Source organism: Pristiophorus japonicus, unplaced genomic scaffold (genome assembly GCF_044704955.1).
Source record: "Pristiophorus japonicus isolate sPriJap1 unplaced genomic scaffold, sPriJap1.hap1 HAP1_SCAFFOLD_154, whole genome shotgun sequence".
Classification (NCBI taxonomy): domain Eukaryota; kingdom Metazoa; phylum Chordata; class Chondrichthyes; family Pristiophoridae; genus Pristiophorus; species Pristiophorus japonicus.
The window spans coordinates 180,939-204,899 of record NW_027251217.1 but is presented as its reverse complement, the minus strand read 5'-3'; the positions used below and the strand labels follow the sequence as shown (position 1 = coordinate 204,899).

The following is a 23,961-nucleotide window of genomic DNA, read 5'->3' as shown; positions in this document are numbered from 1 at the left end:
TAATATCTGACAGAAACAGTCGCGATTAGTTTAATTACAGTCAAACACTCGGTCACTGAGAGTAACACCGAACGGCCCTGAGCTGCAGGATTGCAGAGATTACAACAGGCAAGCGAGGGTTAAATGTGAGCCTTTGTTTCTCTCACTCTCTGACACTGTCCCACAGTGTGGGATTAATAATGTGTCTGTCTCTGGTACAATATCAGTGAGAGAGGAGACTGCGTCTTCTGTCTCTCCAATGGGAAATTTCAGAATAAAACAGGACTTCACAGGTCAGTCTGGAACTGATACTGTGCATGTCTTTCTGAGTCTCACCGCCCTCCTGTCTCTCACTCAGCCCTCTCCCCTCGCTCTGTCTCTCTGTTGCTGTCCGCTCTCTCTTGTATTGGTTGTGAAGGCGGTATACTATTATTTAGTGTGCTGTGGAAACACTGTTTTATGCGGAGATGCTTTATGCGGAGCTGTGTCATGGTAAACGAGCCAAGGACACCCTCAAAGCCTCCCTGGTAAAGTCTCCCAAGGCAAAAAACAAAAAGGGCCACTGAATATAAAGGGGCTGCAGGAGGGGTCAAAACTAAAAATCATGGATTAAAAACTAGGATGAAAACACTCTACCTAAATGCACGCAGCATTCGAAATAAAGTAAATGAGTTGACGGCACAAATCATTACAAATGGGTATGATTTGGTGGCCATTACAGAAACGTGGTTGCAGGGTGGCCAAGACTGGGAATTAAACATACAGGGGTATCTGACAATTCGGAAAGATAGACAAGAAGGGAAAGGAGGTGGGGTGGCTCTGTTAATAAAGGATGATATCAGGGCAGTTGTGAGAGACGATATTGGCTCTAATAAACAAAATGTTGAATCATTGTGGGTGGAGATTTAAGGGGAAAAAGTCACTGGTGGGCGTAGTTTATAGGCCCCCAAATAATAACTTCACGGTGGGGCGGGCAATAATCAAGGGATTAATGGAGGCATGTGAAAAAGGAACGGCAGTAGTCATGGGGGATTTTAACCTACATATCGATTGGTCAACTCAAATCGCACGGGGTAGCCTGGAGGAGGAATTCATAGAATGCATACGGGATTGTTTCTTCGAACAGTATGTAACAGAACCTACAAGGGAGCAAGCTATCTTAGATCTGGTCCTGTGTAATGAGACAGGAAAAATAAACGATCTCCTAGTAAAAGATCCTCTCGGAATGAGTGATCACAGTATGGTTGAATTTGTAACACAGATTGAGGGTGAGGAAGTTGTGTCAGAAACGAGCATGCTATGCTTAAACAAAGGGGACTACAGTGGGATGAGGGCAGAGTTGGCTAAAGTAGACTGGGAACACAGACTAAATGGTGGCACAATTGAGGAACAGTGGAGGACTTTTAAGCAGCTCTTTCATAGTGCTCAACAAAAATATATTCCAGTGAAAAAGAAGGGCGGTAAGAGAAGGGATAACCAGCCATGGATAACCAAGGAAATAAAGGAGAGTATCAAATCAAAGACCAATGTGTATAAGGTGGCCAATGTTAGTGGGAAACTAGAGGATTGGGAAAATTTTAAACAACAGCAAAGAATGACTAAAAAAGCAATAAAGAAAGGAAAGATAGATTACGAAGGTAAACTTGCGCAAAACATAAAAAGATAGTAAAAGCTTTTTCAGATTTATACAACGGAAAAGAGTGACTAAAGTAAATGTTGGTCCCTTAGAAGATGAGAAGGGGGAGTTAATAATGGGAAATGTGGAAATGGCTGAGACCTTAAACAATTATTTTGCTTCGATCTTCACAGTGGAAGACACAAAAACCATGCCAAAAATTGCTGGTCACAGGAATGTGGGAAGGGAGGACCTTGAGATAATCACTATCACTAGGGGGGTAGTGCTGGACAGGCTAATGGGACTCAAGGCAGACAAGTCCCCTGGTCCTGATGAAATGCATCCCAGGGTATTAAAAGAGATGGTGGAAGTTATAGCAGATGCATTCGTTATAATCTACCAAAATTCTCTGGACTCTGGGGAGGTACCAGCGGATTGGAAAGCAGCTAATGTAACGCCTGTGTTTAAAAAAGGGGGCAGACAAAAGGCAGGTAACTATAGGCCGGTTAGTTTAACATCTGTAGTGGGGAAAATGCTTGAAACTATCATTAAGGAAGAAATAGCGGGACATCTAGATAGGAATAGTGCAATCAAGCAGACGCAGCATGAATTCATGAAGGGGAAATCATGTTTAATTAATTTACTGGAATTCTTTGAGGATATAACGAGCATGATGGATAGAGGTGTACCGATGGATGTGGTGTATTTAGATTTCCAAAAGGCATTCGATAAGGTGCCACACAAAAGGTTACTGCAGAAGATAGAGGTACGCGGAGTCAGAGGAAATGTATTAGCATGGATAGAGAATTGGCTGGCGAACAGAAAGCAGAGAGTCGGGATAAATGGGTCCTTTTTGGGTTGGAAATCGGTGGTTAGTGGTGTGCCACAGGGATCGGTGCTGGGACCACAACTGTTTACAATATACATAGATGACCTGGAAGAGGGGACAGAGTGTAGTGTAACAAAATTTGCAGATGACACTAAGATTAGTGGGAAAGCGAGTTGTGTAGAGGACACAGAGAGGCTGCAAAGAGATTTGGATAGGTTAAGCTAAGGTTTGGCAGATGGAATACAATGTCGGAAAGTGTGAGATCACCCACCTTGGGGGAAAAAAACAGTAAAAGGGAATATTATTTGAATGGGGAGAAATTACAACATGCTGAGGTGCAGAGGGACCTGGGGGTCCTTGTGCATGAATCCCAAAAAGTTAGTTTGCAGGTGCAGCAGGTAATCAGGAAGGTGAATGGAATGTTGGCCTTCATTGCGAGAGGGATGGAGTACAAAAGCAGGGAGGTCCTGCTGCAACTGTATAGGGTATTGATGAGGCCGCACCTGGAGTACTGCGTGCAGTTTTGGTCACCTTACTTAAGGAAGGATATACTAGCTTTGGAGGGGGTACAGAGACAATTCACTAGGCTGATTCCGGAGATGAGGGGGTTACCTTATGATGATAGATTGAGTAGACTGGGTCTTTACTCGTTGGAGTTCAGAAGGATGAGGGGTGATCTTATAGAAACATTTAAAATCATGAAAGGAATAGACAAGATAGAGGCAGGGAGGTTGTTTCCACTGGTAGAGGAGACTAGAACTAGGGGGCACAGCCTCAAAATACCGGGGAGCCAATTTAAAACCGAGTTGAGAAGGAATTTCTTCTCCCAGAGGGTTGTGAATCTGTGGAATTCACTGCCCAAGGAAGCAGTTGAGGCTAGCTCATTGAATGTATTCAAGTCACAGATAGATAGATTTTTAACCAATAAGGGAATTAAGGGTTATGGGGAGAGGTCGGGTAAGTGGAGCTGAGTCCACGGCCAGATCAGCCATGGTCTTATTGAATGGCGGAGCAGGCTCAAGGGGCTAGATGGCCTACTCCTGTTCCTCATTCTTATGTTCTTATCCAAAGTGCGACATCACCACTGACACCTGGGAGACCCTGGCCGAAGACCGCCCGAGGTGGAGAAAGTGCATCCGGGAGGGCGCTGAGCTCTTCGAGTCTCAACGCAAAGAGCGTGAAGAGGTCAAGCGCAGGCAGCGGAAGGAGCGCACGGCAAACCAGCCCCACCCACCCCTTCCCTCGACGAATGTCTGTCCCACCTGTGACAGGGTCTGTGGCTCTCGTATCGGACTGTTCAGCCACCTGAGAACTCACTTTGGGAGTGGAAGCAAGTCTTCCTCGATTCCGAGGGACTGCCTATGATGATGATGATGGGAAACACTGTTGGACGTGTAAGACTGATAATGTCTCTGTTTCGGAAGTTTAAGACTGATACTGTGTCTGTCTCTCTGTCGCTCTCTCTGATAGCCATCTCTGGGTGTTGAGTATGGGATGGATAGGACACCAGTTACTGTTATATGTTCCTCCTTTTCGGAGGAGACACAGACAGAGAGAGGCTGCAGGGGCAGTGAGCACATCATTTGTATTTTCATGTTAGTCAAACATATTTCTGCATTCGAACAATATAACAACTTAAAGCAGAGATGGGTTAAGTCAGCCACAGCTGTGATCGGCTCCTGCCCCTGAATCTGGGAACAGACACTGTGAGGAGAACCGGGCTCAGAGTGTTTAACACTGACCGAGCTGGGAAACTACAACTGACCCGAGAATCGGCAGCACAGCCGAGGGGAGGGGAGAGGAAAACCTGTGCTGGGAACTGTAAATCTGGGAACAGTTTGTGTGTGAATGTGCAGATTTCAACATTGTGTGAGCGAGAGTGTGTTAAAGAGGCGGGCGGGTTAGACTAATGTCACTGTGTTTGTGTGTCCGTTCTCATCAGCCCTATGGCCCCTCGAGCCTGCTCCGCCATTCAAAGAGATCACGGCTGATCTTCAACCTCAACTCCACTTTCCCGACCGATCCCCATATCCCTCAATTCCCTTAAAATCCAAAAATCTATCGAACTCTGTCTTGAAAATACTCAATGACTGAGCCTCCACAGCCCTCTATGGCAGAGAGTTCCAAAGATTCACTACCCTCTGAGTGAAGAAATTTCTCCTCATCTCAGTCCTAAATTTCCTACCCCGTATCCTGAGACTGTGACTCCTGGTTCTAGACTCCCCAGCCCGGGGGAAACATCCTCCCTGCATCTACCCTGTCAATCCCTGTGAGAATTTTGCGTGTTTCAATGAGATCACCTCCCATTCTTCTAAACTGTGGAGAATATCGGCCCAGTCTACTCAATCTCTCCTCATAGGACAATCCCCCCATCCCAGGAATCAGTCTGGTGAACCTTCGCTGCACTCCCTCTATGGCAAGTGTATCCTTCCTTAGGTAAGGAGACCAGAATTGTACACAATACTCCAGGTGCGGTCTCACCAAGGCCCTGTATAATTGGAAATTATATAATTCAGTCGAACCGAAGTCTTGTTCGCCCTCTCACATGGAGGTTACATATCCCACCGCAGTAGTCGAGGATCAGCAGGGCTGTTCTCCCCGGCTGTTCTGGTGCACATTGATCGTTTAACAAACATCCCTCAAACACATTATCGAATTATTTATCACATTGCTGTTTGTGGGACACTGCTGTGAGAAAATTGTCATCGTTGTCATCGGCAGTCCCTCGGAATCGAGGAAGACTTGCTTCCCCTCTTAGAATGAGTCCTTAGGCGACTGAACAGTCCCAATACGAGAACCACAGTCCCTGCCACAGTTGGGCAGACAGTGGTTGAGGGAAGGGGAGGGTGGGACTGGTTTGCCGCACGCTCCTTCCTCTGCCTTCACATTGTATGTTACCATTCCTGACAGTGCGATAGCGACCACATTTGAGAATCATTGTAACTGGCAGTAAACGGAAGCTCCCTGGGGCTGTGATAGTTGCTAATTAAATTAAATTTGTTTCGTAGTGTTTCCATGGAATGAAATTAAAATCTGCATTGATCAATATAATCCCAGCTGTGTGCCATGCTACAATATTTCACAAATACATGACCTTTACGTACTGAGAGATTTCTGTATCGGGTTCAATCGTTCTAAGGTAAGAAATACAAAACAGGAACTGTTCCCGGGTTCTAAAGATTCAGCACTAAGAACAAATGATAACGTTGCTAAATATGGGGAGGTTGCACACTGAATAACAGGAAGAAGAGGTAACATCTGTTACACCCAGAATTGACTTTTCCAACACACACCTGGCTGGCCTCCCACATTCCACTCACAGCTCACTCAGTCTCACCTTTATCTCCCTCCCCCTGCTGGTATCTCCCGGTATCACAGCTCACTCAGTCTCACCTTTATCTCCCTCCCCCTACTGGTATCTCCCGGTATCACAGCTCACTCAGTCTCACCTTTATCTCACGCCCCCTGCTGGTATCTCCCAGTATCACAGCTCACTCAGTCTCACCTTTATCTCCCTCCCCCTGCTGGTATCTCCCGGTATCACAGCTCACTCACTCTCACCTTTATCTCCCTCCCCCTGCTGGTATCTCCCGGTATCACAGCTCACTCAGTCTCACCTTTATCTCACTCCCCCTGCTGGTATCTCCCGGTATCACAGCTCACTCAGTCTCACCTTTATCTCCCTCCCCCTGCTGGTATCTCCCGGTATCACAGCTCACTCAGTCTCACCTTTATCTCCCTCCCCCTGCTGGTATCTCCCGGTATCACAGCTCACTCAGTCTCACCTTTATCTCACTTCCCCTGCTGGTATCTCCCGGTATCACAGCTCACTCAGTCTCACCTTTATCTCCCTCCCCCTGCTGGTATCTCCCGGTATCACAGCTCACTCAGTCTCACCTTTATCTCCCTCCCCCTGCTGGTATCTCCCGGTATCACAGCTCACTCAGTCTCACCTTTATCTCCCTTCCCCTGCTGGTATCTCCCGGTATCACAGCTCACTCAGTCTCACCTTTATCTCCCTCCCCCTGCTGGTGTCTCCAGGTATCACAGCTCACTCAGTCTCACCTTTATCTCACTCCCCCTGCTGGTATCTCCCGGTATCACAGCTCACTCAGTCTCACCTTTATCTCACTCCCCCTGCTGGTATCTCCCGGTATCACAGCTCACTCAGTCTCACCTTTATCTCACTCCACCTGCTGGTGTCTCCAGGTATCACAGCTCACTCAGTCTCACCTTTATCTCACTCCCCCTGCTGGTATCTCCTGGTATCACAGCTCACTTAGTCTCACCTTTATCTCCCTCCCCCTGCTGGTATCTCCCGGTATCACAGCTCACTCAGCCTCACCTTTATCTCCCTCCCCCTGCTGGTATCTCCCGGTATCACAGCTCACTCAGCCTCACCTTTATCTCCCTCCCCCTGCTGGTATCTCCCGGTATCACAGCTCACTCAGTCTCACCTTTATCTCACTCCCCCTGCTGGTATCTCCCGGTATCACAGCTCACTCAGTCTCACCTTTATCTCACTCCCCCTGCTGGTATCTCCCGGTATCACAGCTCACTCAGTCTCACCTTTATCTCACTCCCCCTGCTGGTACCTCCCGGTATCACAGCTCACTCACTCTCACCTTTATCTCACTCCCCTGCTGGTATCTCTCGGTATCACAGCTCACTCAGTCTCACCATTATCTCCCTCCCCCTGCTGGTATCTCCCGGTATCACAGCTCACTCAGTCTCACCTTTAATCTCCCTCCCCCTGCTGGTATCTCCCGGTATCACAGCTCACTCAGTCTCACCTTTATCTCACTCCCCTGCTGGTATTTCCCGGTATCACAGCTCACTCAGTCTCACCTTTATCTCACTCCCCCTGCTGGTATCACCCAGTATCACAGCTCACTCAGGCTCACCTCTATCTCCCTCCCCCTGCTGGTATCTCCCGGTATCACAGCTCACTCAGTCTCACCTCTATCTCACTCCCCCCGCTGGTACCTCCCGGTATCACAGCTCACTCAGTCTCACTTTTATCTCACTCCCCCTGCTGGTATCTCCCGGTATCACAGCTCACTCAGTCTCACCTTTATCTCACTCCCCATGCTGGTGTCTCCAGGTATCACAGCTCACTCAGTCTCACCTTTATCTTACTCCCCCTGCTGGGATCTCCCGGTATCACAGCTCACTCACTCTCACCTTTATCTCCCTCCCCCTGCTGGTATCTCCCGGTATCACAGCTCACTCAGTCTTACCTTTATCTCACTCCCCCTGCTGGTATCTCCCGGTATCACAGCTCACTCAGTCTCACCTTTATCTCACTCCCCCTGCTGGTATCTCCAGGTATCACAGCTCACTCAGTCTCACCTTTATCTCCCTCCCCCTGCAGGTATCTCCCGGTATTACAGCTCACTCAGTCTTACCTTTATCTCCCTCCCCCTGCTGGTATCTCCCGGTATCACAGCTCACTCAGTCTCACCTTTATCTCACTCCCCCTGCTGGTATCTCCCGGTATCACAGCTCACTCAGTCTCACCTTTATCTCATTCCCCCGCTGGTATCTCCCGGTATCACAGCTCACTCAGTCTCACCTTTATCTCACTCCCCCTGCTGGTATCTCCCGGTATCACAGCTCATTCAGTCTCACCTTTATCTCACTCCACCTGCTGGTATCTCCCGGTATCACAGCTCACTCAGTCTCACCTCTATCTCACTCCCCCTGTTGGTACCTCCCGGTATCACAGCTCACTCAGTCTCACCTTTATCTCCCTCCCCCTGCTGGTATCTCCCGGTATCACAGCTCACTCAGTCTCACCTTTATCTCCCTCCCCCTGCTGGTGTCTCCAGGTATCACAGCTCACTCAGTCTCACCTTTATCTCCCTCCCCCTGCTGGTATCTCCAGGTATCACAGCTCACTCAGTCTCACCTTTATCTCCCTCCACCTGCTGGTGTCTCCAGGTATCACAGCTCACTCAGTCTCACCTTTATCTCCCACCCCCTGCTGGTACCTCCCGGTATCACAGCTCACTCAGTCTCACCTTTATCTCCCTTCCCCTGCTGGTATCTCCCGGTATCACAGCTCACTCAGTCTCACCTTTATCTCACTCCCCCTGCTGGTATCTCCAGGTATCACAGCTCACTCAGTCTCACCTTTATCTCACTCCCCCTGCTGGTATCTCCCGGTATCACAGCTCACTCAGTCTCACCTTTATCTCCCTCCCCCTGCTGGTATCTCCCGGTATCACAGCTCACTCAGTCTCACCTTTATCTCCCTCCCCCTGCTGGTATCTCCAGGTATCACAGCTCACTCAGTTTAACCTTATCTCACTCCCCTTGCTGGTGTCTCCAGGTATCACAGCTCACTCACTCTCACTGAGAATGCTCAGGGGATCCAAGAGCTAGTAGATCACAAGCGCAGAGCATTTCTGAGCCTGAAGCAACAACGCAACTCGGGAGCAGCAAAGCAGCGTTACAGACGGCTCAAGGCTGAGGTCCAACAAAAACCCAGGACCTAAATAACAGGTGGTGGATGGAGAAAGCACAGGCCCAAAGCCCCACCACAATGCTGGCCAAGAACGGGGAAATACTCATCAAGGACACCGAGGCAGTCAGGGCCCGCTGGAAGGAGCACTCCAAAGATCTCCTCAATCGAGACTCTGCCTTTGACTCGAGTGTTCTCGACTCCATCCCGCAGCATGCTACTCGCCACCACCTCAGTGAAACCACAACACTGCACGAGGTAGATAAAGCCATAAGACAGCTTAAGAACAACAAGGCTACAGGAGCGGATGGAATCCCTGCTGAGGCACTAAGGTACAGCAGAGAGGCACTGCTGGTGCGAATATATGACCTCATCTCGCTCATCTGGAGGAGGAGAGCATGCAGTGATCGTGACCATCTTTAAGAAAGGGGACAAGTCCGACTGCGGCAACTACAGAGGAATCTCCCTGCTATCAGCCACTGGGAAAGTTGTTGCTAGAATTCTCCTCAACCGTCTTCTCCCTGCAGCTGAGGAGCTCCTCCCGGAGTCGCAGTGCGGATTTCGTCCCCTACGGGCACAACGGACATGATTTTTGCAGCGCGACAGCTGAGGGAAAAATGCAGGGAACAGCACCAGCCCTTATACATGGCCTTCTTCGAGCTTACAAAGGCCTTTGACACTGTCAACCGCGAGGGTCTATGGAGCGCCCTCCTCCATTTCGGATGCCCCCAAAAGTTCATCACCATCCTCCGCCTGCTCCACGACGACATGCAGGCCGTGATCCTTATCAACGGATCCATCACAACCCTCTGGGAGAAGAAATTCCGTCTCAACTCGCTTTTAAATTGGCTCCCCCGTATTTTGAGGCTGTGCCCCCTAGTTCTAGTCTCCCCTTCCAGTGGAAACAACCTCTCTGCCTCTATCTTGTCTCTCCCTTTCATTATTTTAAATGTTTCTATAAGATCACCCCTCATCCTTCTGATCTCCAACAAGTAAAGACCCAGTCTACTCAATCTATCATCATAAGGTAACCCCCTCATCTCCGGAATCAGCCGAGTGAATCGTCTCTGTACCCCCTCCAAAGCCAGTATATCCTTCCTTAAGTAAGGTGACCAAAACTGCACGCAGTACTCCAGGTGCGTCCTCACCAATACCCTATACAGTTGCAGCAGGACCTCCCTGCTTTTGTACTCCATCCCTCTCGCAATGAAGGCCAACATTCCATTCGCCTTCCTGATTACCTGCTGCTCCTGCAAACTAACTTTTTGGGATTGGAAAAAAAAGGGCCTTGTAAATGTCTGGTGTGTCACCCAGGTAGGGTGGCACGGTTTAATGTCTTTTGTTTTTGCAGATAAACTCCAAAAAGAGTTTCATGTACAAGGACCCCCAAGTCCCTCCTCACCTCAGCATGTTATAATTTCTCCCCATTCAAATAATATTCCCTTTTACTGTTTTTTTTCCCCAAGGTGGATGTCCTTACACTTTCTGACATTGTATTCCATCTGCCAAACCTTCGCCCATTCACTTAACCTATCCAGGCTTGTGATTTAATTTTAGTGATTTTTTTGTGTGTGAAGGAGTGCTTTTAGCAGCACTGTTGAATAAATCACCTGCTGAAATCAGTGAGTGCAGCTTTTCACTGCTAAACTTGCAGAACAGGTGCTGCATTGGTGCATGCAAATTAAGGAGTGTGTGTTTTGAGAAATAAGAGTGCTAATTCAACTTTGCAATGGAACAACGTCCACCAAGAACAAAGAATTTCTTGCATGAGGAAGTGGAGATATTAGTCAACATAATTGAGCAGAGATGACAGGAGCTAGATACCAGCAACAGAGGTCGCATAAAAGTGCCACCTAAAGAAATGAAGAAACACTGGAACCAAGTTGCAGAAGATTACTGCGCAGTGGTGCGTACCAGGAGATCTGGAAGCCAGTGTAAAAAGAAATGGCACGACCTTGGTCTAGTAGTTAGTGTAAGTAATATTTTCCATTTTTAATGTAATCATAATTATAACGTGGCTATCTGTATGTCCCACCTTGCAGACTGACACACTCTGTAAAAAGTTATATTTTACTCTTTGCAGAAGAAATTGGCCCACAACAAAAGGGAAGCAACTCGAACAGGAGGAGACGTGCCCAATCTGCATCCACTGACACCCTTGGAACAGAGGGTAGCTGCTATGATGAGTCGTACATGGAGAAAAGCAATCAGTACAGCACAAGCTGGGCCCGCACGCGAGGAACAGGGTAAGTCCTGAAAATGCATCGTGGCCCTTCAAATCAACCTGCTGCCTGGCCTGCTATGTGTAAGAGTACTCATGTCACCCATCCGGCCCCCTCCCTTGCTGTTAAACATTTGACTGTTCTGATATATTTTGCAGAACATGATGATGATGATGATGATGATGCCAACCCTGAGGATCCTGAGGATCCTGAACAAGAACCAGTACAACCAGATGCGGACGAACCAGACTGGATGATGGCAGCGATGACTCAAATGTCTGCAGGGGAGAGTTTCCAAATTAATGTTTATGAGCCCCCATCAAGGGGCATCAGAGTTTCAACCCCCAGCATAGGTTCTGGTTCCACCTTCTATGGTTTTGATTCCGATGCTGTGGGTCCCAGTGCTGCTGCTGGTATCTTGGAGCAGTTTACACCCATTCACCCACCATCCCAGCCCACGGCTCGCACTCGAGTGCTGTCGTCTGGAACACCAAGTGCCCCACCGTCCCAGCCCGCGCCTCTCTCTCTAGTACTGTCGTCTGGAACACCAAGTGCCCCACCGTCCCAGCCCACGCCTCTCTCTCTAGTACTGCCGTCTGGAACACAGACCGTCCCACCATCCGAGCCCACACCTCTCTCTCTAGTACTGCCGTCTGGAACACAGACCGTCCCACCATCCCAGCCCGCGCCTCTCTCTCGAGTACTGCCGTCTGGAACACAGACCGTCCCACCGTCCCAGCCCATGCCTCTCTCTCTAGTACTGCCGTCTGGAACACAGACCGTCCCACCATCCCAGCCCGTGCCTCTCTCTCTCTAGTACTGCCATCTGGAACACAGACCATCCCACCGTCCCAGCGTCCCAGCCCGCGCCTCTCTCTCTAGTACTGCCGTCTGGAACAGAGCGTCCCAGCGTCCCAGCCCGCGCCTCTCTCTCTAGTACTGCCGTCTGGAACAGAGCGTCCCAGCGTCCCAGCCCATGCCTCTCTCTCTAGTACTGCCGTCTGGAACACAGACCATCCCACAGTCCCAGCGTCCCAGCCCGAACCTCTCTCTCTAGTACTGCCGTCTGCAACACCGAGCGTCCCAGCGTCCCAGCTCGCGCCTCCCTGTGTAGTGGTGCCGTTTGGAACACCGAGCGTCCCATCGTCCCTGCCCGCGCCTCCAGTGCAGTGGTGCTGTGAGGCAGACCCAGGCTGAGGAGAAGGAGATTGGAGACGCGCTCTCCTGAGATGCAGCGTGCAACAGATGCGGCTCAGGTTGTGGCAATGGGTATGGAGACCAAAGAGCTTACCCGATCACTCATCGGTAGCGTCAGTGCAGTGGGTGAAGAGGTGACGGGCCTGACGGTAGAAATAGCAGTAATGACACGGGAACTTAGGGAGGGAATGTCCGAGGGAGTGCAATCGACGACACAGGGCCGTCAGGGAGGGCATGCAAACGACAGCACAGGCCCCTCATGGGGACAGCTGCTGCAATAAGGGCACACAGCCCCGCCAGTCAAATGACACCCCCATGAAGAAGTGAACATTCACTGAGATGTGGATGAGAGATGGTTGCAGCCTTTCTCTGCTGCTTTTGTTCTTGTTCTTGATGTAGCTGTCGTCGCGTTTTTCACATTGAAATTGTTTTGTAAGTTTTGTAACTTTACAACATATAAGTGATCTTAGGGTTTTGAAGTGATCTTATCGTGTAAATGCTCTCACTTTTTGTAACTTATTTAATTTTGCACCTAAAAGTGATCTTGAAGTTTAAGTGATCTTAAGAGTGTAAGATTTTTCACATTGAGATTGTTTTGTAACTTTACAAGTTTATAAGTGATCGTAAAGTTTTTAAGTGATCTTCAAGAGTCATATTAAAAAGTGAAGTTTGATACAACAAATATTTTATTACAGTGACGTTAACTTTTCAATAAAATATTTTTTCATTAAAACTGTTTCAGGAAATTAGGGGTGCATGCAATAAAGGTGCAGCAGTTATAATGGGTGACTTTAATATGCATATAGATTGGGTTAACCAAACTGGAAGCAATACGGTGGAGGAGGATTTCCTGGAGTGCATAAGGGATGATTTTCTCGACCAATATGTTGAAAAACCAACTGGGGGAGAGGCCATCTTAGACTGGGTGTTGTGTAATGAGAGAGGATTAATTAGTAATCTCGTTGTGTGAGGCCCCTTGGGGAAGAGTGACCATAATATGGTGGAATTCTACATTAGGATGAAGAATGAAACAGTTAATTCAGAGACCATGGTCCAGAACTTAAAGAAGGGTAACTTTGAAGGTATGAGGCGTGAATTGGCTAGGATAGATTGGCGAATGATACTTAAGGGGTTGACAGTGGATGGGCAATGGCAGACATTTAGAGACCGCATGGATGAACTACAACAATTGTACATCCCTGTCTGGCGTAAAAATAAAAAAGGGAAGATGGCTCAACCGTGGCTATCAAGGGAAATCAGGGATAGTATCAAAGCCAAGGAAGTGGCATACAAATTGGCCAGAAATAGCAGTGAACCTGGGGATTGGGAGAAATTTAGAACTCAGCAGAGGAGGACAAAGGGTTTGATTAGGGCAGGGAAAATAGAGTACGAGAGGAAGCTTGCGGGGAACATTAAGACGGACTGCAAAAGCTTCTATAGATATGTAAAGAGAAAAAGGTTAGGAAAGACAAACGTAGGTCCCCTGCAGTCAGAATCAGGGAAGTCATACTGGGGAACAAAGAAATGGCAGACCAATTGAACAAGTACTTTGGTTCAGTATTCACTAAGGAGGACACAAACAACCTTCCGGATATAAAAGGGGTCAGAGGCTCTAGCAAGAAGGAGGAACTGAGGGAAATCCTTATTAGTCGGGAAATTGTGTTGGGGAAATTGATGGGATTGAAGGCCGATAAATCCCCAGGGCCTGATGGACTGCATCCCAGAGTACTTAAGGAGGTGGCCTTGGAAATAGTGGATGCATTGACAGTCATTTTCCAACATTCCATAGACTCTGGATCAGTTCCTATCGAGTGGAGGGTAGCCAAAGTAACCCCACTTTAAAAAAGGAGGGAGAGAGAAAACAGGGAATTATAGACCGGTCAGCCTGACCTCAGTAGTGGGTAAAATGATGGAATCAATTATTAAGGATGTCATAGCAGCGCATTTGGAAAGAGGTGACATGATAGGTCCAAGTCAGCATGGATTTGTGAAAGGGAAATCGTGCTTGACAAATCTTCTGGAATTTTTTGAGGATGTTTCCAGTAGAGTGGACAAGGGAGAACCAATTGATGTGGTATATTTGGACTTTCAGAAGGCTTTCGACAAGGTCCCACACAAGAGATTAATGTGCAAAGTTAAAGCACATGGGATTGGGGATAGTGTGCTGACATGGATTGAGAACTGGTTGTCAGACAAGAAGCAAAGAGTCGGAGTAAATGGGTACTTTTCAGAATGGCAGGCAGTGACTAGTGGGGTACCGCAAAGTTCTGTGCTGGGGCCGCAGCTGTTTACATTGTACATTAATGATTTGGACGAGGGGATTAAATGTAGTATCTCCAAATTTGCGGTTGACACTAAGTTGGGTGGCAGTGTGAGCTGTGAGGAGGATGCTATGAGGCTGCAGAGTGACTTGGATAGGTTAGGTGAGTGGGCAAATGCATGGCAGATGAAGTATAATGTGGATAAATGTGAGGTTATCCACTTTGGTGGTTAAAAACAGAGAGACAGACTATTATCTGAATGGTGACAGATTAGGAAAAGGGGAGGTGCAACGAGACCTGGGTGTCATGGTACATCAGTCATTGAAGGTTGGCATTCAGGTACAGCAGGCGGTTAAGAAAGCAACTGGCATGTTGGCCTTCATAGCGAGGGGATTTGAGTACAGGGGCAGGGAGGTGTTGCTACAGTTGTACAGGGCCATGGTGAGGCCACACCTGGAGTATTGTGTACAGTTTTGGTCTCCTAACTTGAGGAAGGACATTCTTGCTATTGAGGGAGTGCAGCGAAGGTTCACCAGACTGATTCCCGGGATGGCAGGACTGACATATGAAGAAAGACTGGATCAACTGGGCTTGTATTCACTGGAGTTCAGAAGAATGAGAGGGGACCTCATAGAAACGTTTAAAATTCTGACGGGTTTAGACAGGTTAGATGCGGGAAGAATGTTCCCAATGTTGGGGAAGTCCAGAACCAGGGGTCACAGTCTAAGGATAAGGGGTAAGCCATTTAGGACTGAGATGAGGAGAAACTTCTTCACCCAGAGAGTGGTGAACCTGTGGAATTCTCTACCACAGAAAGTTGTTGAGGCCAATTCACTAAATATATTCAAAAAGGAGTTAGATATAGTCCTTACTACTCGGGGGATCAAGGGGTATAGCGAGAAAGCTGGAATGGGGTACTGAAGTTGCATGTTCAGCCATGAACTCATTGAATGGTGGTGCAGGCTCGAAGGGCCGAATGGCCTACTCCTGCACCTATTTTCTATGTTTCGATGTTCCATTAACACAACACAACGTAGGAACAACTGCAAAGAATAAACATGTCCATGTGCAATAGTGGTCGCAGAGCCCTCAGGCATCAGTAGTTGAAGCGTTCACGGATGAGCTGCTGGCGCAGGGCTCGAACAATCGTTAAAGGAGGGCGGTCTCCGACCTCGTGCTCCGGCATCAGGCATTTGCATGCTTTCCTGATCGTCGTCATCGTCCTCATCCTGCTCTTCCAAAATACTATCATCAGGCACTGGACCCTCACATGGATCTTCTGGTTCCACTACCAGCTCCTGCTGCCTCATGATGGCTAAGTTATGGAGCATGCAGCACACAACAGTGAAGTGACTGACAATCTGAGGAGAGTATTGCAAGTGGCCTCCGGAATGGTCCAGGCATCGCAAACGCTGTTTCAATATGCCAATGGTCCTCGCAATGATGCTGCGCGTCGCAATGTGCGCCATGTTGTATTGACGGTCAGCTTCTGTCCGTGTCACGTGTAGGGGCATCATGAGCCAGGTGGTCAGGCCGTACCCTTTGTCTCCCAGTAGCCAGCTCTGCCCTTCTGGCTGCTGCTCAAACATGTCAGATAGAACGCTGTCGCGAGGGATGACCGCATCGTGGGTGCTGCCAGGGTATCTCGCATCGAGTTACATGATGCGCTGCTTGTCGTCACACACGAGCTGCACATTGATGGGAGTGGAAACCTTTTCTATTCCTGTACTGCTCGGAATCCTCCACAGGTGCTCACAAGGCTACGTGGGTACAATCAATGCAGCCCTGCACCTTTGGGAAGCCAGCAATCCTGAAGGAGCCCACAGCCCTCTCATGGATCGCTTGTGCGGTCGGTCATTGGGAAATTGATGAAGTCATTCCTTCGCGCATACAGTGCAGCCGTGACCTGGTAAATGCAGGCATGTATTGCACGTTGAGAGATGGTGCACACATCTCCAGTTGTAGCCTGAAACGATCCCGAGGCATAGAAGGCAAGTGCAGCTGTTACCTTCACTTCAACAGACAAGGCAGTTGGTGTTCTGCTTCTGGGCTGTAAATCTGCTCTAAGCATATCACAGATCTCAACGGCAACTTCTCTGCGGAAACGCAGCCTTTTGACACAATCAGCCTCGCTTATGTCCAGGTACGAGCGCCTGGCTCGATATTGCCGATGTGGGTCAGGTCTCCTGCCCATCAGCCTACGGGCTGTGACGTTCCTGGTATGGTGAGCTCTAATCAATTCTCTCCTATGCAGTGAATTGCTGGCGAACTATTGCATAATCCGTGGTGTTGACAAAGCAGCACCCATTCTGCAATTACAAATTTAAGTTTCAAACTGGCTATCTGGCTGCCTCATCCTGTCCTGTGGCCGAATGGCCTCAGCCTCCCTCGCAGCTCGAAGGCTGCTTGCTGTGTCTTCGGCTGCCGTCAAACCACTGACGCCGCCCCTGTCTCCTACATGGAAGGAAGGCCGACCTGAAGCACCGCAGCTCGAAGGCTGCTGCTGCTTCACACAGGTAGGAATATTCAATCTTTTGTATTTGCTTTGTTTATAATCTTTTATTCAGGATGGCTCTTTATTTGTATAACTTATATTTGTATTTGTATAATCTCAGTCTATAACTAAGACTGTTGAATGCTTGTAAAATTTAATTACTTCCCCCTCCCCGCCCCCTCGTTCCCTACGCCTGATTTGTAACCTACGCCTGATTTCTAAAGTGTTGGCAAGGTTTTTCTGAGCGTACAAAAATCTAGACTTACTCCATTCTAAGTTAGTTTGGAGTAAGTTTTCGCTGCCTAAACTTTCAAAACAGACGTAAGTGGCCGGACACGCCCCCTTTTGAAAAAAAAATCTGTTCCAAAATGAAACTGTTCTCACTGACTAGAACTGGAGCAAACTAAATGCCGAGAATTGCAATTTCGAAAATACTCCATTCTAAACCAGTTGCTCCAAAAAAATTGGAGCAACTCAGACTGAAACTTGACCCCTATGTTTCTATGATTGTATTGCAGAGTGATATTCCAGTGAAAGGACTATTATATTGTAAAGTGCTGTTCCATTGCAATTTACTTCAATATTGCAAAGTCTAATCCATTGCGAACCAATAATACAACCATGGACGTTTATGGCACAGGAGGCCGCCATTCGGCCCGTCTAGCCCGTGCCAGCTCTGTGCAAGGGGGCGTCAGATAGTTCCACTCCCCGACCCTTTATCCTAACCCTACAATTTTTGTTTTTCCTTCAGGTACTGATCTAATTCCCTTTGGAAAGCCACGATGTCGTACATTCCAGAGCAAACTCACTCGCAGCGTAAAAAAGCTCTCTCCTTTCGCCTTTGGTTCTTCTGCCAATCACCTTAACTCTGTGTCCTCTGGTTCTCGACCCTTCTGCCAATGGGAACGGTTTCTCTCGACTTTGTCTACACCCCTCGTAATGTTGAACACCTGTATGGAATCTCCGCAATTTTCTCTGCTCTGTGGAGAATAAGCCCAGCTTCTCCAGTCTATCCATGTAACTGAGGTCCCTCATCCCTGGAACCAGTCTTAGATATCTTTTCTGCAACCTCTCTAAGGCTTCACATCCTTCCTAGAGTGCGCTCCCATGAGTTGGACACAATACTCCAGTTGAAACCGAACCAGTGTTGTATAAAGGTCCATCATAACTTTCTTGCTTTGTACTCTATTCCTCGAATTATGAAGCCCAAGATTCCGTATACTTTTATTAACCGCATTCTCGATCTATCCTGCCACCTTCAACAATTTGTGCAATTATACCCCAGGACTCTCTGTGCATGCACCCCCTTCAGAATTATGCACTTTAGTTCATATTGCCTCTCCTTGTTCTTCCTACCAAAATGCATCACTTTGCAATGTTCAGTGTCAAATTTCATTTGTCACGTTTCTGCCCATTCCAACAGCCTGTCTGTGTCCTCTTGTATTCTTTAACTATCCTCCTCACTGTTCATTATACTTCCAAGTTTTGTATCCAGGGAGAACTCCCCTTTTCTTTGAATAACGTCATGGGATCTTTTAATCCCACTTGGGAGGTCAGGTGGGGCCTCCATTCAATGTCTCGTGTGAAAGGCGGCACCTCTGACAGTGCAGTGCTCCCTCTGTACTGCATTAGAATGTAGGCCTAGATTTTATGCTCAAGGCTCTGTGGGTGGACATGATCCCACAACCTACTGACTCAGAGACCAGAGTGCTCCCACTGAGCCACGACTAACACCTCATTACTCCGGATTATTTCAGTTCTCTTACCGTCGGTTACTCTCATGGACAAGTCCAAGCTCCAGAGCACTACTCCTCGCCTTGGGATCCAGGGAAGGTATTGGTAACATGCCCATGTACCTGCCCTGGGAGTGTTTGATGGGACAGTGTAGAGGGAGCTTTACTCTGCATCTAACCCTTGCTGTACCTGCCCTGGGAGTGTTTGATGGGACAGTGTAGAGGGAGCTTTACTCTGTATCGAACCCATGCTGGACCTGTCCCGCGAGTGTTTGACGGGACAGTGCAGAGGGAGCTTTACTCTTTATCTAACCCTTGCTGTACCTGCCCTGGGAGTGTTTGTTGGGAAAGTGTACATAGAAACATAGAAACATAGAAAATAGGTGCAGGAGCAGGCCATTCAGCCCTTCTAGCCTGCACCGCCATTCAATGAGTTCATGGCTGAACATGAAACTTCAGTACCCGCTTCCTGCTTTCTCGCCATACCCCTTGATCCCCCGAATAGTAAGGACTTCATCTAACTCCCTTTTGAATATATTTAGTGAATTGGCCTCAACTACTTTCTGTGGTAGAGAATTCCACAGGTTCACCACTCTCTGGGTGAAGAAGTTTCTCCTCATCTTGGTCCTAAATGGCTTACCCCTTATCCTCAGACTGTGACCCCTGGTTCTGGACTTCCCCAACATTGGGAACATTCTTTCTGCATCTAACCTGTCTAAACCCATCAGAATTTTAAACGTTTCTATGAGGTCCCCTCTCATTCTTCTGAACTCCAGTGAATACAAGCCCAGTTAATCCAGTCTTTCTTGATAGGTCAGTCCCACCATCCCGGGAATCAGTCTGGTGAATCTTCGCTGCACTCCCTCAATAGCAAGAATGTCCTTCCTCAAGTTAGGAGACCAAAACTGTACACAATACTCCAGGTGTGGCCTCACCAAGGCCCTGTACAACTGTAGCAACACCTCCCTGCCCCTGTACTCAAATCCCCTCGCTATGAAGGCCAACATGCCATTTGCTTTCTTAACCGCCTGCTGTACCTGCATGCCAACCTTCAATGACTGATGTACCATGACACCCAGGTCTCGTTGCACCTTCCCTTTTCCTAATCTGTCACCATTCAGATAATAGTCTGTCTCTCTGTTTTTACCACCAAAGTGGATAACCTCACATTTATCCACATTATACTTCATCTGCCATGCATTTGCCCACTCACCTAACCTATCCAAGTCACTCTGCAGCCTCATAGCATCCTCCTCGCAGCTCACACTGCCACCCAACTTAGTGTCATCCGCAAATTTGGAGATACTACATTTAATCCCCTCATCTAAATCATTAATGTACAATGTAAACAGTTGGGGCCCCAGCACAGAACCTTGCGGTACCCCACTAGTCACTGCCTGCCATTCTGAAAAGTACCCATTTACTCCGACTCTTTGCTTCCTGTCTGACAACCAGTTCTCAATCCACGTCAGCACACTACCCCCAAACCCATGTGCTTTAACTTTGCACATTAATCTCTTGTGTGGGACCTTGTCGAAAGCCTTCTGAAAGTCCAAATATACAACATCAACTGGTTCTCCTTTGTCTACTTTACTGGAAACATCCTCAAAAAATTCCAGAAGATTTGTCAAGCACGATTTCCCTTTCACAAATCCATGCCGACTTGGACCTATCATGTCACCATTTTCCAAATGCGCTGCTATGACATCTTTAATAATTGATTCCATCATTTTACCCACTACTGAGGTTAGGCTGACCGGTCTATAATTCCCTGTTTTCTCTCTCCCTCCTTTTTTAAAAAGTGGGGTTACATTGGCTACCCTCCACTCGATAGGAACTGATCCAGAGTCAATGGAATGTTGGAAAATGACTGTCAATGCATCCGCTATTTCCAAGGCCACCTCCTTAAGTACTCTGGGATGCAGTCCATCAGGCCCTGGGGATTTATCGGTCTTCAATCCCATCAATTTCCCCAACACAATTTCCCGACTAATAAAGATTTCCCTCAGTTCCTCCTCCTTACTAGACCCTCTGACCCCTTTTCTATCCGGAAGGTTGTTTGTGTCCTCCTTAGTGAATACCGAACCCAAGTACTTGTTCAATTGGTCTGCCATTTCTTTGTTCCCTGTTATGACTTCCCCTGATTCTGACTGCAGGGGACCTACGTTTGTCTTTACTAACCTTTTTCTCTTTACATATCTATAGAAACTTTTGCAATCCGCCTTAATGTTCCCTGCAAGCTTCTTCTCGTACTCCATTTTCCCCGCCCTAATCAAACCCTTTGTCCTCCTCTGCTGAGTTCTAAATTTCTCCCAGTCCCCGGGTTCGCTGCTATTTCTGGCCAATTTGTATGCCACTTCTTTGGCTTTAATACTATCCCTGATTTCCCTTGATAGCCACGGTTGAGCCACCTTCCCTTTTTTATTTTTACGCCAGATAAAAGTACATATAAGAACATTAGAAATAGGAGCAGGAGTAGGTCATACAGCCCCTCGAGCCTGCTCTTCCATTCAATAAGATCATGGCTGATCTGATCATGGACTCAGCTCCACTTCCCCGCCCACTCCCCATAACCCTTTATCCCCTTATTGTTTAAGAAACTGTCTATTTCTGCCTTAAATGTATTTAATGTCCCAGCTTCTCTGAGGCAGCGAATTCCACAGATTTACAACCCTCTGAGAGAAGAAATTTCTCCTCATCTCAGTTTTAAATGGGCGGCCCCTTATTCTAAGATCATGCCCTCTCGTTCTAGTCTCCCCCATCAGTGGAAACATCCTCTCTGCATCCACCTTGTTAAGCCCCCTCATAATCTGATACGTTTCAACCAGATCACCTCACATTCTTCTGAATTCCAATGAGTAGAGGCCCAACCTACTCAACCTTTCCTCATAAGTCAACCCCCTCATCCCCGCAATCAACCGAGTGAACCTTCTCTGAACTGCCTCCAAAGCAAGTATATCCTTTCGTAAATATGGAAACCAAAACTGCACGCAGTATTCCAGGTGTGGCCTCACCAATGCCTCATATAGCTGCAGCAAGACTTCCCTGCTTTTATACTCCATCCCCTTTGCAATAAAGGCCAAGATTCCATTTGCCTTCCTGATCACTTGCTGTACCTGCATACTAACCTTTTGTGTTTCATGCACAAGGACCCCCAGGTCCCTCTGTACTGCGGCACTTTGCAATCTTTCTCCATTTAAATAATAACTTGCTCTTTGATTTTTTTCTGCCAAAGTGCATGACCTCACACTTTCCAACATTATACTCCTTCTGCCAAATTGTTGCCCACTCACTTAGCCTATCTATGTCCTTTTGCCGATTTTTTTGTGTCCTCCTCACACATTGGTTTTCCTCCCATCTTTGTATCCAGCAAACTTGGCTACGTTACACTCGGTCCTCTCTTCCAATTCGTTGATATAGATTGTAAATAGTTGGGGTCCCAGCACTGATCCCTGCGGCACCCCACTAGTTACTGATTGCCAACCTGAGAATGAACCATTTATCCCAATTCTCTGTTTTCTGTTAGTTAGCCAATCCTCTATCCATGCTAATATATTACCCCCAACCCCGGGAACTTTTATCTTGTGCAGTAACCTTTTCTGTGGCACCTTGTCAAATGCCTTCTGGAAGTCCAAGTACACCACATCCACTGGTTCCCCTTTATCCACCCTGTTCGTTACATCCTCAAAGAACTCCAGCAAATTTGTCAAACATGACTTCCCCTTCATAAACCATGCCGACTTTGCCTGACCGAGTTATGCTTTTCCAAATGTCCTGGTATTGCTTCTTTAACAATGGACACCAACATTTTCCCAACCACAGATGTTCGGCTAACTGTTCTATAGTTTCCTGCTTTTTGTCTGCCTTCTGTCTCAAATACGGGTGTTACATTTGCAGTTTTCCGACCTGCTGGGAGCTTTACTCTGTATCTAATCCCGTGCTGTACCTGCCCTGGGAGTGTTTGATGGGACAGTGTAGAGGGAGCTTTACTCTGTATCTAACCCAGTGCTGTACCTGCCCTGGGAGTGTTTGATGGACAGTGTAGAGGGCGCTTTACTCTGTATCTAGCCCATGCTGTACCTGCCCTGGGAGTGGTGATGTGAACCTACCCGTGTCCATTCTCATTATCCGTGAAGACGTTGGATCTTCTCTCCTGTTTAGACCTTTAGCCATGGTGGTGACAGGTGTTCCCAGATTCTGATGCTCTGTAATAAATATATTCATAGGAGTGTTAGAGGGATATATTAAATTGAGAAGGAGAAGGTTGCCTTGTGAACATGATACCCAGTCCCTCCTCCCCCATCAGTACAACAGCGGTTAGCTCTGGGATCGAGCATTTCCCGAGTGTTACGATCAAGTCTCCACATCAGGTGTGACACAGACAGCTGCCCAGTGAAATCCAGTGAGTCCCGCTGATCTCCACAACCCAGTTCCAGACAGGCTCCCGTCGGCCGAGACTGCACACTGGGAGCGCCCATTGGTGAGATTTACCTAGTGCAGGCCCAAACTAGCCTTATTCCTGAGGTAGGGAATATTCTGCAGGGGAATGTGGAGTGGGTGATCATTGATAAATTAAATAATCCTTCACTTGGTTTTACACACTCTGGCGGTATTGTATTATCTTTATTCACAGATTCGTGTTTAATATTTTTAATTTGTTGAGTTGTGATGTTAAATCTTGGCACTTTATGAATATTATATCTCTCCATACACAATATAAAGCTGGATGTAATTGCTCTGGTCTCTATGGGCAGTGACAATGTCCGTGTGTTCATGGAGATGTGACCTGGTTGCTGCTTCTATTTGAATATATTGACCGTATCTCTCATGGTGTCAGCACCTGACCAATGAGCACTGTAGGAGGTGAGGACATTTCCCACTGTTCCACTGATATTAACACTAATGTAGAATGAATTGTGTACCTTCAGTCAGGGGATACATAACATTGATTTGTTTTATTATCATTAGATGTCTTACAATCTCAAAACACCATAAATATATAATTGGTAGATTTAGCTGCTGTATTACAATCACAATTCTCCACTTGTACGTGTGCAGACACACGCTCACCCACGTTATCTGTCAGCGTCCCTTCCTTTCCCCACTCTGGAAATGCAAGCGATTCAGTCTCGGATCAGTAATTTCTCCAAACAGAAGTTGAAGTT

The 23,961-nt window shown here is 47.5% G+C and overlaps 2 protein-coding genes across 9 annotated transcripts in view; one reads left to right on the top strand and one right to left on the bottom strand.

Moving 5' to 3' along the window:
• The window catches only part of LOC139242937 (uncharacterized), a 596,540-nt gene that overhangs the window by 408,328 nt on the left and 164,251 nt on the right, over window positions 1-23,961 (bottom strand). For all 8 annotated transcript variants that reach the window (XR_011589402.1, XR_011589400.1, XR_011589399.1 and 5 more), the window contains exon 6: window positions 22,906-23,001. Coding sequence is in view for 2 of the 8 variants with exons in the window: in XM_070870590.1 (XP_070726691.1) it covers window positions 22,906-23,001 (96 nt within the window). In the remaining 6 variants the exon portion in view is untranslated. The remainder of the gene's footprint in view (window positions 1-22,905; window positions 23,002-23,961) is intronic.
• LOC139242948 (uncharacterized) lies at window positions 10,333-13,001 on the top strand. Its single transcript, XM_070870596.1, has 3 exons — window positions 10,333-10,861; window positions 10,973-11,135; window positions 11,270-13,001. The coding sequence occupies exons 1-3, from the start codon at window positions 10,751-10,753 to the stop codon at window positions 11,926-11,928; spliced, it is 933 nt and encodes a 310-aa protein (XP_070726697.1). The 5' UTR covers window positions 10,333-10,750; the 3' UTR covers window positions 11,929-13,001.

Bases quoted from the DNA above. Each gene is read 5' to 3' on its own strand.
- LOC139242948 (XM_070870596.1), top strand. From the start codon at position 10,751: ATGAAGAAACACTGGAACCAAGTTGCAGAAGATTACTGCGCAGTGGTG. The intron at 10,862-10,972 runs GTAAGTAATATT...TACTCTTTGCAG, and splicing joins ACCTTGGTCTAGTAGTTAGT to AAGAAATTGGCCCACAACAA. The intron at 11,136-11,269 runs GTAAGTCCTGAA...TATATTTTGCAG, and splicing joins GCCCGCACGCGAGGAACAGG to AACATGATGATGATGATGAT.